We start from the raw sequence: 13,751 nt of genomic DNA on the forward strand, positions 1-13,751 counted from the left end.
TCACGTCTCATCAGGCGACTCCTCGAGAGAATCCATCTCTTTGAACACGGCGATCATGATAACACCAGCTCCCTTGCGAAGAATCACCTTGCTGCAGTATTTGTCAGAATTCCGAATGACATGGAACTGTTACTACTGGTTGGGTATTATAATGTGATACCTATCCTTATACGCAACAACACCAACGCCCTTGGGATCGAGAGCCGAACGGGATGCTACTGAGATATAGGTAGCATCTTCTTCTGTAGCTTTACCTCTTGCTGCAGAGAGTTGGAGTTAGTTTCTATAGGTCTTCGGAGAATCAATACAGGACAAACCTCCAAGGCAATGCCCGTTTGACATGTCTATCATCATAGCCCCAGTAACATTCGAGGCTTCCATGCTACACCATATATAAGTCAATCTCTGTATATAAAAATGAAATTGCGATGACATTGAACTTACACACAGTCGAGCCATTTGTCTACCGCTTCAGGTTCCATAATTGAATGTATAAATGAGTGTAGCTTTCTAATTCTTAAGCTGGCAGTTTTCGGTATTGTTTTTAGTTGATTCTGGTGATCTTTTTGTAGGGATATTTCCGACTCTTTATAGATGAGATGTAGAGTCTAGAAGTCTCGAATTGATGTGTCGAATATTAATAAAACGATCAGCCCTGCATGAGGTTTGATTACTGAGGAAAACTAGTCCAGAGCTGCGCATAGACGGAAAAATCCGAATGTTTCATGCAGAAGCCGCAGGCCGGTCAAACAATTGAAACATTGACTTACGTACACAAGTACCAAGAGAGGAGCACTTCCACTCTCCTGGTGGGTGAGCAGGACTAATACTTAATCAAGTTCTTTAAAAATATAGTACTGAAGGCGCGGCGCAGCAAGGCAGTGGTTGGTATCAACGAAGTTTTCAGTGATCAGTACTGCGTGGGGGAGAATCTATGAGGATCGAAGAACGACGTGGAATTTTGGAGTCCAAAATTCAGGGAAATTTCTTCCAAGCATTGACGTCGGATAGATATCGCGGGGGGTGGGAAGGCTAAGGCGAATAAGAGGTCGTGGGAATATATTTGGATTTATATGCCATCCATATCCAGGTATGCGTAGCTACTACTTGAGCCTCTAGCACAAACGTGTAACTCGTGATCACGACCACGGTAGTTCACAATACCCCATGGCCAACGGAGAGGATAAAGAGTTCAATTGAAACAAGAAGCTAGAACTAATTTTAAAAAGACTAACATGTATAAACCGCAACCGCCCTAATGGCCCGGACAAGCTTAGGGTGAGACACGGAGAGTGCAGACACTGCACGATATGATGTATCCCCCCCATGGGCATTTGCAGCTAACAGTCGAACAACACCGTCGACTTTGCTATTGGACTAACTTCTCGGAGAAAAGGGTTCCAATATGATCGCTAGCTCTACTAGTTCCCAGGAAAAGATCCCAGAAGCGAGACCTCGGCTAATCGGCCCTAGGGTACGCGAAAGATGTCTACATGTATTGCATACATACATGTACCTTGGTGTCCCTAGCTATAGTTGCATATCCCCCACTGGTCATAGTTGTGAAGGGCCCAGGACTCACATTACGCATGGATATGGAGTATTTTAGGCCACGCATTTGATAGTAGAATACTACATGTAGTATACATGTACGTAAGTACATATGAATGTTATGACATGAATAATAATAACCTTGATGTCTAGCATTGAAAGCTGCTTACTGTGTAGGTACTAGATACAAGTAACTAACATGGTACATCAAACCCCAATATCTTGAATAGTGATGATTAGAGTTAGATCATGGCGCTGGCACTGTAAGAATTTTCAGTCATGAGATCTATGTTGATATAATATAAATACATGTATCATGATCATATAGCAATACTCTGGATGACCAGCTGCAGAAGAAGAATATGTAAGGAGGGGAAACCAGAGAGCTCGAAGAGTATAAAAGTGCTTTTCTTCGAGCTTCTTTCATAATATGCTGTGTCTTCGCCTGGCTTACAATTGGTTTAATTTGGATGTTTCGTCATTGACTTGCACTGGCGCAAGTTAGCATATGGGGCGTACATAAGCAATTAACCTGCAAGACATCACCATTCAATCCCCCGGTGTTTAAATGGTAGGTCCTACCCTACAGGAGAGTACCTTCCTTTCCCTTTTGGCTGTGGACTGTGGGCTGTGGGGTACATCAGGTGGGGTTGGACAGGTAGCCGACGGTTTCACGGGGACTCCGGAAAGCGCGCTGGTATTTCCGAAAACTGGGTTGTCACACATTGCATCGAGTCTATTTGCCAGTTCAGTCGTGGGAAGAAACCTTTCAAGAGCCATTTTGATGCATGAAGAATTGATGTGCACCAATCGGAAAGCCCTATTTGAGATCGATCGAAGGTACATACACGCCCACCGTTAAAGAGTTGGGGAAGCAAACATATTGCACGTGGAAGTCTAAGGAACTTATGCTAGAGTCGGTACAGACAACTGCCGTTCGTCCAGTTGTTCCCGAGAGCACTCTAATTCGAGTCGCCCATTTGGTATATCACGAAGCTCCGCAAAAGCGCCTGGTTCAAACAAGCCTTACAGGATCACGCTGTAGCTTAGCTTATACATCGTAGTAACGCTGTCACGCTGTCACGCCTTACTATTTTTCCGCCCGGATATTTCACATGCAGCTAAATATCGCATACTCCGCATGGAGGACTTTGAACTCTGCAAAGAGACGGAAGTGTGATTACAAAGTAAAGAATATGGCTTACGTGTATTGTATAGGTACAGTATCACGCTACTTGAAAACAATGGGAACTCTTTCACCGTACCGTACCATGCATTGTACCAACCACATACACTCATCCTTTACCTATCGGCTAAAGCCTTGAGAATTCGAACTCTAGCAGGAATAATCAGTACGAGACAGCATCGCCTACTGAAACCGGTAGAAAGAAATTGTTCTTTCCATTCCAGATAACCTGTAGGTACTAGACCCGGTCCTCACTCATAGAGTAAGTCAACTCAACTGTAGGTAGTCTGCTCATACATACTATACTAGCTACCGGGGAACCGGGAAAGCCTCAACGTGACTACAAAATTCCCAAGCCTGCCCACTGGGTAAATTCGTGGTATTTATGTGATTTGGCGGTTACATCATTCTAGTCCCTTTAAAGCTAGGTGCTGATCTGACTATTGCATCTTCTTCCACATTAGGTGTATCAGAGAAATTATTACAAATCCAATTCGTGGGGGGTCCTAAAATTTAGGAGGTGGGAGAGCTACTATTCTTCTTCATTTACCCATCCGGTGTGACACCTCAACCATTCTTCTTTCCGGAATAACATCAAAATATTATATATCTCATGTTCCAGGATGAACTCTACCTTATTGCCAGGTTTATTTATTCCAGGATGAAAATACTGGTACTGCATGTATTAATTCTAATAGCGAGGACGGGGATCTACGTAACAAGTACATATGAAGACTTTTTGCAAATACAGGATACATAGACATACAATCACCGAGATTGCACCGAGAATTCCCGAGTCTACATTCTAGGTTCTACCCATGCCGGAAATTCTTTTACATACCCCGGGTTTGGTAGGATCGATAACCGAATTTTAATGTTCAACCAGCGCACAACATAATATGTCGTTAAGCAGAGGCCTAGGGGTACGCGCTTATAGTGTAAGAGATTTAGGTTTTCAAATCATTGGCTTTTCGTTTGATCATTGGCGCATGGTTATCTTATGTAACTAAAATCTACGTCTCTTCAGGAACGAACAAGGGTCCCGTGCTATCAATCAAGCTATCTAGACCTCACTACTAGTATAGAAAGATTTGATCAAATGATGGTTGGATAAATCGGCATTTTCATGCATGGCTGGCTGAGCTAACGATTTATCTCACACCTAACAAGTCCCAGGTACCTTTAACTCAATGACCCCGCAATTGTGAACATATCTAAAATCACATCCTTTATCTCTATTCAGCCTTGCTAACCCACTTCACCCCTCCTTCGGACCATAATTCCAGCCCAGTGAGTCCTCTATCTTCCTCTAATTGACCTCGCATTGCCTCTGCAACATCTTTTGCGACCTTCCTCGCGCCTCGCACACAATCATTCAACCCTACGCCCCCAAAGCTGCTGCCTGCCACTGATAGCCTCCCCCGAAAACTCCTCATCAGATCTGAATGAGCTCTTCCAAGTCTCTCGTTGTGCCCAACATGGTACTGTGGAATGCATTCTCTCTGCAAAGTCACATTACTCAATACTGGCTTTTCGGTTATTCTTAAATGGCGCTTCAATGTTTCTGTCGCCATGCGTACGGCTTCTTCATCATCTGGATATGTACTACGAGAGGACCAGTAGTGACCGCCTAGCATTACTGTGACTTTAGTACCGGTTTCAGTGGTTGGACTTGTGTCAGAATCAAAGATCACACCGAGAGCGTGATAAGGGTTTGCGGATTCGGGAACAGATTTTGGGATGAGATAACCGAAGCCTTTGACACGATGGAGGGAGGGGGTGCGGAAATACAGGTTTACGACGAGGACCGTGACTGCAGAAATAGCAGACAGAGATGGTGAGGGTGTAGCGGTGGGGAGAAGAGAAGCTAGGGAGGCAGCAGAGAGAGTAGAGATTGTATGTGAGTGATGGGTAGGTGGTGCACTTGGATGCGTTATCTAATATGAATTAGCAAATATTAGGCTCTAGATGGGTGGAAGAGATTTGAGTAAATTTGGGAGGATTACTTTTACTGGGAGTGGGTTCCCTGACGCATATGAGAGCCCCTGTATGGAAAAATTGGTTTTAATAGTGACATTGGGATTGACCTCGAGCTCTTTGGTAAGCGCAAGACTAAGTGTTTCGATTCCTTTTTTGAAGGTGTACACGCTTGCACTAGACATGTTTGAGCATATTTCCTGATTGTCTTTGTGCAATTCTGCCCTGACAACTTGATCGTCTAGAGTTTCTTCTCCCTTTCCAAATACACCCCTCACTAAGCTCCCATGTATTTCCTCGCTTCTCCATAATCCTGGGAACAGTGATTTGGCACTGAGCTGATCTACATCACCTGCATATATTCCGTGCAGAACTGCGGATGCGAGGTTATTTGCCAGGCTTTTATTGAAACGCCTGGTAAGGAATGAACCAACCGATTCATCTTCGATATCGGCTGGTCTACGTCGCCGAAAAGGTTCTCCGATCATCCCACTAAATACACCCTTCATTACGGGCAACCTGAAGGACAGGATGACGGATGCAATGTCGCCGGGGAGTTGATTGAGACGGTCTGGATAGTAAATAAAGCGGTTCTTTGCAGCCGGTGATGTCTTGGGAATTATAAGGAGCTCTGATTCGAGGCCAAGCCGCCGAATCTGCGGATTTTTTCGTTCGTTAATGTCCGAGTTACCGGGGCTTAGAAGAGAAGATGCTATACCATATCTATGGTGACCAAACCTGCGATTGTCCATGGACGGATAGTACGAGGGCCTTGTTCAAATAACACCGTTCCCCCTTCGTATTCGACCTGCTTTGAGCGAAGCCATCCCCCCAACCGTTCAGACTGCTCGTACACCGTAATTGGGACACCCGGGGCAAACCTCGTAAGGTACCATGCCGTTGACAAGCCGGTGATACCACCGCCTGTGAAAATACAACCATTAGCCCCGGTTGCTGCGATTCAGGAGAGTGAGGAGCCAACCGAGAACTGCGACTGACTTGGTTTTGTCGCTGTCACCACCGGGGGTGCTTGTGGAATACCGTTTGCTGTGGGCGGGGGCGCAACGGAGTGTACGCCTACTGATGCAGGAGCGAGAAGAGTAGAGTCCGCCTAGGACAGGAGATATAAGATTCTTACGATAGGACTGCGTAAGTAACATTGGTAGACTCAAGCGGGAGTGGTGATGTTGAGGCGCGGGGGGGGGGGTGGTTGACTTGCACTAGTGGTAACTCCTGATAAATCCACTACCTACAGACCCAGCTTTTGATGTACATGCAGTTAACGCTTCAATAGTGGGTTATACGAACCTAACTAATTTGTCCCTAGCCCATATTTCCCACTATCGTACAATGACTTCTAGGAAAAAAAAATCAGATTAGATGAATAATACCAAATAAGGAAGGTGTCTAGCCGTTTTGCATAAGACAAATACACAGATGAGTCATTCTATCGAACCACAATCCGTGACCGAACCGCCCAACCGAGTCATACCCCATGATTACATACATGTAGTGCCGAATCAGACTTTAATTATGAAATATCGAATCAGAAGCCAAAGTATCTCGAATTACTAGCGATGCCGACAATATTTCTACCTAATGTTATTCTGAAGGCCAGCTACGCATTATACAGCGTTTCCCTATGAAGCGAGCACAGTACAGTCTACCGAGCAGAGAGGACCTCCACCACACAAAAACCACAAATCTACATGTAATATTTGTATGTAAATGCACACTTGCTTGTGTGCTCGCTTCACAGTGAAACATTGTATATAATTATATATATAATGTATATACATGTACTCAAGCTGACTGCGCATGCACGCCAATTGGGATTAAATGCATATGATCTGATCTGCATGATTCATAGAATTGTCGGCCAATATGTAGTTGTTCGCTGATTATAAGTTAAACTTATATAGGTAACTTTATACTATTCTATATATGTACAGGTGATCCCTCTGTCCCCAGTACATGTATTTAGGCACTATTCATTCTCTCATTGAGCTGCTTACCACATGATAGAGAGCTCGACCATCTCGAGAGTATGAACAGTCATGACTGCATTCAACAGAGCACAGTTACCATATCAGGTTCGGTCATAGATTGTGATTCGGGCTAACCGGCTAAGGAATCTGGATAAGAGTACAGCCTGATCTTTCACCATATATTTACGCTGAATTGTTTGGTTATTCGCTATTGACCTGGGTTTACCATTTACCTCACGAACTCAAGAGTAGGTCTTATGATTGGTATTAATATACCGAGTATATGCGGGTCTATACATCTAACAAACTATTTGGGTATGGGTCATGTAAAAGAAGAAAACTGATGGATTATGTCACGACATCACCTGGTTCTTACATACTAATGTGCCCTTATAATTACTACGGCTTATTGCTCGATCTTCCCTCTTCTATATGAGAGGAAGAACATATATCACTATTAATGTTAGCTATTAATAACTATATAGATAAAATCTTTTCAAAGCCCAGATATATATTTGAACAATCGCCGCAAGATTCCTCTTCGACACAGAGTTAAATTTATCAAACCTACTATATATACATTATATACAAGCATTTTCCGGCCTTTGGCCGGAGTAGGAACTGTTATGGCTTAAACAATATCAGTTTACCAACGCTTAAGATCACTGAAACCCCAAGATGCCCTGTGCACATATCTGATATACTATTTGGTTGACTCAAGGTATGTTGGAACCAATATCTACTGGCTGACTCAAACATATTTGATAGAATATCTACTAACTCCAACATATTTGATAGAATATCTACTTACTGACAAACATATTTGATAGAGAAAAAGAAAACCCCTCAAACCTGGCCAATCAAAACCTTTAAATAACACATTGCATATCGGTATATCTATATACTTATTAGATACGGAGCGTTAACAGTCGGCCCTTATCAGGGCCCTAGGGCCTGAGCGTTCAAGGTAATATAAAATAAATGTAAATGCCAATGATTTACAGTACTGTCATTACATGGGTATGTGACACCTTAAACATTTATCAAGACTTTGTCGAAAGGTCAGTTGAACTAGACATATATACAGACAGTAATATTTACGTATTATAATAGCTACTTCAAATTGAAATTTCAAAATCAGCATTGTGAATAGCGCAAGCCAATGATCAATAGAATGATTCTATGAATCATGAGCTATCACTCGATCTTCCGAGAATTTCTGTTGTTTGTGGATGCGGAAATGTGAATGTAAATTGAGGTGTACATGACTTATTTACTTGAGTACAAGATAATAGTGTGATACTACATGTATATACCATGGATCTTGGTGTTAAAATATCGGAGACTCACCATTCAATCATGTGATCATACATGTATGTACATGTAACTGCTAGGCGCTAAGCTTGGAAGCCCAGAATAACCGTTTATTAGGCTGTTCACCGTAGGTTTAGGGATCTATGTCTTTATTATCGCTTCAATACGACTTCGTAAGTACTTAAGTGTTTGCGATTGCCGAGGCCAGGCTTACACCTATTACTTACTTTCAACCGCGATTACGTACCCTTGCAACTATAATTTAGAAAAAGGTTTTTACTGTTCATGATAAAATAGAACCACCAGGAAAAGACAAAGGAAAGAAGAACTTCCGGCGTTTTATCTCGAGCTTCTCACGATAATAAAAGACTGACAAATCATTTTCGCGTCATGCTATATCACTCGCTACAACCTTCATACTAAGCGGGCCACATGATGATGTTCATACTCTTTCCAAATTCAACTTGTAACTTTTTGCGCTCACTCCAGTGCTAGCGCTACGTTTACGACTTTCACCAATTTCAAGTACAGGCAGCTGCAGGAGTTACATGTAGCCTACATGTAGGTATGTACATATATCTCAGCTGGCTAGCTAGGATTTCATGAAATATCTATCACTTCCACTACATTCGAGTTTAGCAGTGTTCACTCGTAGGACACCTGGTTCAGTCTGCAATATCTTTAATATTGCTTACGTGTTATAATTGGGAAACGGTCACCAACATTGGCTACATCTAATACTAGGGTCGAATCAGTGATCTTGCAAATGATATAACGTGGCGGGACCACGTATTCTCCAAGCCGGTGGAGGGAAGAAACCGCTATGTATCTACCTCGCGACACAGCTCTAACACCTCATAAGTACATGTAACTCCCCCCCCCCGGCCCCCAACCACCACCACCAAAAAAAAAAAAAAGAAAAAAAAAGTAACCGACAAAGTTTTGAATTATTGTTACATCGTTTTGTGGGTAGCTATACATGTAATGTATGGTGTCAATTTCATCGCTTGGCATGCGACACTCCGACCCTTCCCCTCTATCTAAGCTTCCTATTCACTGTTAATTCACATCTATTGAGCCTAAATCATTCACCAATGGTATCCTACAACCACAAAGCTAACAGTGGATTCAAAAAACCGACTCGTTGTTACTAGAAGAAACCTTTTGCTCTTGTTGTTTTCAGGGGCAGGGTTGTTGCGCATGCTTGAGCACTACATGTAGTACGTACATACGTCTAGGTCAAACCTCACGAGATAAGTGTATCTATTTTCAATACATTATGCTTAAAAATGAGTTGTTTGACTCGTGTCTTGCTCTCTCTTGCCGCGTCGGAAGAAAGGTTAGTTAATCCGCTTCGTGGAAGAATTTTTAGTTGGTTTTTGTAAAGACACTAATACTGATATCAATTCCTATGCTCAAAACGATTAGGCATCAAAGAGCGCAAGCTATTTTACTCGATTAACCCCGTGGGTACCAGTACTATATATATGACGGCGTAACGTGATCAATAAGGTCCCTCATTAACCACGAGGAGGGGTAGATCGACGTATAGAGGCGGATGAGGAGTCTTTTTCACCTTAATCCGAGCCAGGCATAGTTAAACCTCAAGTCATATCTATCTGCTTTAAGGTCTTCCTGTGAGTTGAAATCTCTACTTCTTCAGGAAGGGAGAGGAGTTAAAGATAGCAACAATAACGAAGTATTAAAGCATGGAATCGGGTCGAGGAGAGTACATCGAGGTCCGTTGGCCTCAGAAGAGACTGCCTCATGTTACCCAACTAGCTGGCATTTCGGCTTATAGACCACACTATATATATATCAGCTCAAACGCTTCCCAAAATCATTGGCATTGAGCAGTCATCCTGAAGGATTACACCTCCGGATTGCCGTACATTTGCCGGCTTCATTATATTAACTCATGCGGGGTTGTCGTGGATTGCGAAACCTATCAATCATTATGTGCCGTTTCTAACATAGAGAGCATGATAGATAATATAATTCCGAAGAACAAAACGACCCATCTTCCACATTCCTGGGCCTTGATCGGCCACGTTTAACCCGGAAAACAAACCCAAACCATTGGGTTTGACAGGCCCTGGAGATGAAATGAAAGTGATAGGTTAATCATTCCGCATTATGCATTCCGGTATATTCCGGGTTTGGTATTCAGAGCGGGAGTGAAGCGGCTTACAAACTGCTGTGAAGAATGGGGTGCTTAACCCCGAGAATACTATTACTAAGAGCAAGACGTTGGATTAACCACTGTTATCTCCGATTTAACTCGATAGACAACTGGAGGTCTTAACCGCACATATTCTCTACCTACATGTTGTCATATATCCATGTATGCGCATCACTTATTCATTATTTAATCTGAAATTGGCCCGATAATTATGTCTGCTGAAGTGGTACAAGTAATATAATGAATACCTCACAATCGACCCAATTACTAGTCGGCCTAGTAAGCCACTTACAGCCGTTTTTATAAAACTTCACATATACAGTGCGATCTGAAAAACCTTAAATTGATTACCTACTTGAGCAATCCGGATAGCCTTGTTAGGGAACCCTTTTGAAAGTTTAATTCCAGATACTTGTTTAGGTAATATAAATTGCCTGTCTAGGGAATCGGTTATAATGTGTGTGAAAAGTTGACGCGGCCAAGTTTTATGAAAACGGCTGTAATTGCGACACCCAACTTCATCTATTTGGGAATCGGTGTTTTTTTTTTGATTTATTAGCCTAATCTAAATCATCGGTTCAGCCGTTGCACATCACTACATGCACTACTCTACTATTGACAATGACTCAATAGTATTAATAGGTCAAGCAGTGCCATACTTACCAGATTCATAATGCCGGCTTGCTTGGCTACTGAGGTAATATATGTAGGTACCAAAAATCCGACGTCATTCACGTCTAGGCCAGGGAGCAATCCAAGCATAAGGAAGAAAGAAAGAAAGACAGATTGATGGTTCGTCTCACAGAGCTCAAAGAGAAAGATCTACAAATATAATTAGATAGGTCACGCGTAAGGAGTTTCCAGCTGGCCAGCTAGGTAGCTCGTCGAGGAAGGGGGGTGAGGACAAGCTTGATAATGCCAAGTCTCGCTTAAGCTTAGTTTCAGCGCACAGCCATTTCTTTCGGCTCAGCCTCCCGAGAGCGGGAATAATTATACATACTTCTACATGACTGGTAGAGATGTATCTACTACATGTACAGCGAAATTATATAGCGAAATATCTGTGCGCCATATAACTGTTTTTTCCATAGATCATTCCTATCGCTGTACTCTACATGCTCAAGATGCGGCACTGAACCGTTATCGCGGGTTTTTCTCGCTTCAATCTACCTTTCGGATAAACTACCCTATTATTCATCTGAGATACATACTCGCCTACGCACTTTACGATGGCTCTAGAGAGAAGTGAGTCTTCAGTGAGATATTGGAAACCGAAAGCCCAGTAGAGCGTATTTGCCAACCGTCAATTTCAAGAATTTACAAATTGTGGGGCTCCGAAATGGCAACCGGGGCTGTTAATTTTGAATTTCGGTGGGGCAGCGTGCTGTGAGATATACCAGGAGGATCACAAGTACCCAGTTTTGTTATTACCGAAGCTAGTATCATGGGTATGAATTTTCAGTTCCAACAGCGTACTTCACAGGTAGCATGATGGGTTGTCTGGTTTTCGGGGTTTATTCTGTCATACCATTAACCAGATCGATTTTGGCCACTGCGGGGAACTGTCAATTTTGCCTCCCGAAACTGTCAAGTTTGAAGTGTCAATAGTTGAAATTGACGGTTGGCAAATACGCTCTAGTGTGAAGGTAGATGACAGAGTACCGTTAATTCTCGAAAAATCCACTATACCCGTATTTGTATGTGGTAAGTCCGGGCCAAGGCGAATTGGCGTATCAAACTTCACAGATTCGTGCGGATTTAACGAAGCGGAGATAGTGGATTTCTCGGCACTGGATTTAAGGTAGATTATAGTACCTACATGAGTGAGCCATCTATTACTCGGCATGTAGGTAGAGTAGGATATAGGCCTGGGCATCGGTTGTTTTCTGGCTCTAATCCAATCACAACTCTCAGCTATATGGTACCGGGGAATGTCGCATTTGAACCGCAGCCATACACGCCATCTTACACTAGTAAAAAGAAAGGAAAGGTTTTAAAAACAAATAAAAGGCCCCGCCAAGCCGTGGAACGAGAACGCTGAAAATGAAGGTTTGTCAGAGATTTTTCTATCTCTGCCCGGTTCTTTACTCGGGGCGGTAGGACTTTTAGAGTACTCCCGCAACTTCCGCATCAAAATTCATGCTTGTTCCCTCCTTTTGTTGTCAACTGCTAATTATTGACTGTTGACTCCCTTATCGTCATTTGCTTGAGGATTGCAAATTTAGTATGTGCTCAAACTAAATTGACCTTGAAGGTTAGATGACCAATCTATCCCCTTATCATCCTTACCGTCGAAATGGGGAAATTAAACGCATCCATCTCTCTTAGGTACAACTGTACTAGGGTGTAGCGGAAAGTGATCAGAATCTGATAAGACAAATAGACGTATTCACCGCAACATTCACTTATCAGATTCTGATCACTTACCCTCAACACCCGGTACACTCCTTCTAGTAAAGGAAGGGTTTATGCTCGACCTTATAGAGTAATTGCATTATTGATAATTTCTGGATTGCTATCAGGCCTACCTATAGGAAAGACTCCAGAAAGCCACCACCTCTGCCTTGCGTGTGTGCCGAATGCAAGCAAGGGACGTGCACAACTACTGTCGTCAATCGGAACATTTGCCGAGAAAAGCCAAAGGAGGGGAAGGGAGGAGAGCCTTCAACCATACTCTGCTCGGTACTGTAGGTAAGTAGATACTCTAGATTGGATGGAGTACTCTACTTTACCCTACGTACTTTAGACTACCGGTAGGGAACATACATGTATGGTAGAGTACCTTTAGAGGGCACTAACGTGGTTCTATGCAGGAATATCTCATCTGCCAGATATCTGGGGTTTCCCGAGCCGTGCTTGGTTAGAAGAACCGATGGCCGAAGATGCAGCATCATTTTGTCATATTTCCAAGTTTTTCATGGGAATTGATAGAATTGACTATCACCGACCGGATTCGATACTAAGATTTTGGGCTGGTGTTAGCTTTGATTGCGCAGGCTTCTAGAGCCGTCATATCATTCAACCATTCTCAAAAAAAATAAGGATAACTTGAAGTTCCATCGGGGGTATGTAATTACATCTTGCATGGGATTCCCTCGCGGTTTAGAAATCCATAACCCCCCCTATCGCTATCACTATCTGGAATCGAAGGGAAAAAAAAAGGGTTCTACCACCACACCCATGCTCAACGAGCCGCATATGCCATGCAGGTCGGCCTTATTATTTCTGGTGGCTTCGTATAGGCATTTGTCAGAACTTTTTTTTTCTCTCTCCCAGAAATGGTATCGTGGATCCTCCTTTTTTTTTTTTTTTTGACGGTTATACGGCCCAGAGGCTGGCTAGCTACATGTAGGTTGCCTGAGAGTTGAATATACTCTAGTTAATGAATATAAGTATCTGAATCTCTCCCTTTTCTACTTTTATATCGATAGCATTTGGCCTTGATCAATCCTCTGACCATACTACCGTACGTTGTCGGTGCCGGTGACTTGTATAAGTCTTGATAAACATTTCCATCAATCACTCACTTCCGGGTGTGGAATTATTTTATCAA

At 42.8% G+C, this 13,751-nt stretch overlaps 2 protein-coding genes across 2 annotated transcripts; both read right to left on the reverse strand.

The window, feature by feature from the left end:
• On the reverse strand, positions 1 to 482 carry H6S33_006095 (uncharacterized protein; the record flags this gene model as incomplete). Its single annotated transcript, XM_044837513.1, has 4 exons — positions 1 to 91; positions 161 to 260; positions 318 to 382; positions 445 to 482. The coding sequence occupies 4 exons, from the start codon at positions 480 to 482 to the stop codon at positions 1 to 3; spliced, it is 294 nt and encodes a 97-aa protein (XP_044699404.1).
• Positions 483 to 3,972: 3,490 nt separating this feature from the next.
• On the reverse strand, positions 3,973 to 5,874 carry H6S33_006096 (uncharacterized protein; the record flags this gene model as incomplete). The annotated part of the gene is made up of 4 exons (XM_044837515.1): positions 3,973 to 4,674; positions 4,744 to 5,370; positions 5,433 to 5,638; positions 5,697 to 5,874. The coding sequence occupies 4 exons, from the start codon at positions 5,872 to 5,874 to the stop codon at positions 3,973 to 3,975; spliced, it is 1,713 nt and encodes a 570-aa protein (XP_044699405.1).
• Between the last annotated feature and the right edge of the window lie 7,877 nt (positions 5,875 to 13,751).

Source organism: Morchella sextelata (assembly GCF_020137385.1).
Source record: "Morchella sextelata strain SCLS chromosome Unknown scls_2, whole genome shotgun sequence".
Lineage (NCBI taxonomy): Eukaryota > Fungi > Ascomycota > Pezizomycetes > Pezizales > Morchellaceae > Morchella > Morchella sextelata.